Here is a 1534-nt window from a genome sequence, read left to right as displayed (position 1 = left end):
AGGCCACTCAACCGACGTCTTTTTGTCCCGGCTTGCACCTGTTGGGTTACCGGCAAGCGCAAAAACGAAATTTATTTCCCGACGCCTAAAACTCTTCTCCCCCCGCCCCCCTTTCCTTTGGATGAGTGAGTTCCATGTTCTGGGTTGGAGTTGGGAGCCGGAGAGGTCTTGGCGGGGTAGGACAGCAGCTGCTTTTGCGGGCGGGGTAGGTGGCTCTGAAAAGAGCCTTTGGGTCTTGTGGGTGGGGTCCACAGGCGGGAGCAGAAGGGGATGCTGCTCCGCTCGCTGTCCTTTACTGAACGGCCACGGGGCCGGCGGCCGACTTGACGGCCACTTTGGAGGGCTTGGCGGCTTTGGAGGCGGCGCCGGCGGCGTGCAGCGCCTCGGTCTTCTTGGGCAGCAGCACGGCGTGGATGTTGGGCAGCACTCCGCCCTGCGCGATGGTCACGCCGCCCAGCAACTTGTTCAGCTCCTCGTCGTTGCGCACGGCCAGCTGCAAGTGGCGCGGGATGATGCGGCTCTTCTTGTTGTCGCGCGCCGCGTTGCCCGCCAGCTCCAGGATCTCGGCCGTCAGGTACTCCAGCACGGCCGCCAAGTACACGGGCGCCCCGCCGCCGATCCGCTCGGCGTAGTGGCCCTTGCGCAGCAGGCGGTGCACCCGCCCCACCGGGAACTGCAGCCCGGCACGCAAGGAACGCGACTTCGCCTTGGCGCGCGCCTTGCCACCCGTCTTCCCGCGACCAGACATCTCTCCCTAGCTCGACACACCTCTTCTCAACCAGTCCAACGATGGCCCACAAGCCGACGCCTCCCGTCTTTTATACCTTTCTCGGGTGGCTTTGCCTAACCCCATTGGCCAAGCGGCACGGACCAATAGAAACGAGGATCCTGGTTCGACCAATAGGACCGCGCCAGGAGGCGCGCACCAACGGCCTCGTGTTTTACGGCGTATTGCAGGCCTTCTCTGACAGGAAAAAGGGCGCGCTTCTGTTTCCAGAAGCGCCTTCTTCGTGCCGCAGGGGCGCCCACTCCCGCCGTGGCTTGGCGCGCCAGCTGAGCTCGCCACCCTGTTTTCTGCTGAAGACGCGCGAGCCGGGGAAGGGCCCAGGGCAGCGCGGAGAACGGGATTCAAGAGGGCGGCCCCGAAACGTTGAACGACAGCGAAGCTCAGACAGAAACGAGGCGCGGAAATGCATTTAAACGGAGAGCTCTCTCCCCCCCTCCCACACACACCAAATGGCAAACACGCTTTTCAGTCTGCGCGGCACTTAAGCTTCTTACTCCCCACGTTACGAGCCTCGGATCCCCCATTTCAATGATAACGTCATTTTCATTTGCACACAGCGATTCGGGGCCTTGCCTTGCAGTCATTGCCTTGAGTTGGGATCACACTTTCTACCAAGCCATTTCAAAGAATGAGCCTCTTGATCGAAGACTATTATTTACTTAATTATTTTGTAACCCGTCTTCCCACTGGGGACCTAAAGCGACTCTCCCCCTTCCTCCATTTTAGCCTCTTGAGAAATAGGTTTGG

General features: G+C 60.6%; 1 protein-coding gene across 1 annotated transcript; it reads right to left on the bottom strand.

Annotated features, from left to right (window-relative positions):
* Positions 1-292: 292 nt before the first annotated feature.
* Positions 293-748, bottom strand: LOC125427712 (histone H2A-like). The gene has a single exon (XM_048487263.1). The coding sequence runs from the start codon at positions 746-748 to the stop codon at positions 293-295; it is 456 nt and encodes a 151-aa protein (XP_048343220.1).
* Between the last annotated feature and the right edge of the window lie 786 nt (positions 749-1534).

The sequence above is a fragment of the Sphaerodactylus townsendi genome, linkage group LG03 (assembly GCF_021028975.2).
Source record: "Sphaerodactylus townsendi isolate TG3544 linkage group LG03, MPM_Stown_v2.3, whole genome shotgun sequence".
NCBI classification, from domain to species: domain Eukaryota; kingdom Metazoa; phylum Chordata; class Lepidosauria; order Squamata; family Sphaerodactylidae; genus Sphaerodactylus; species Sphaerodactylus townsendi.
Note: the sequence above shows the minus strand (reverse complement) of the source record. Positions and strands in the feature narration are given on the sequence as shown.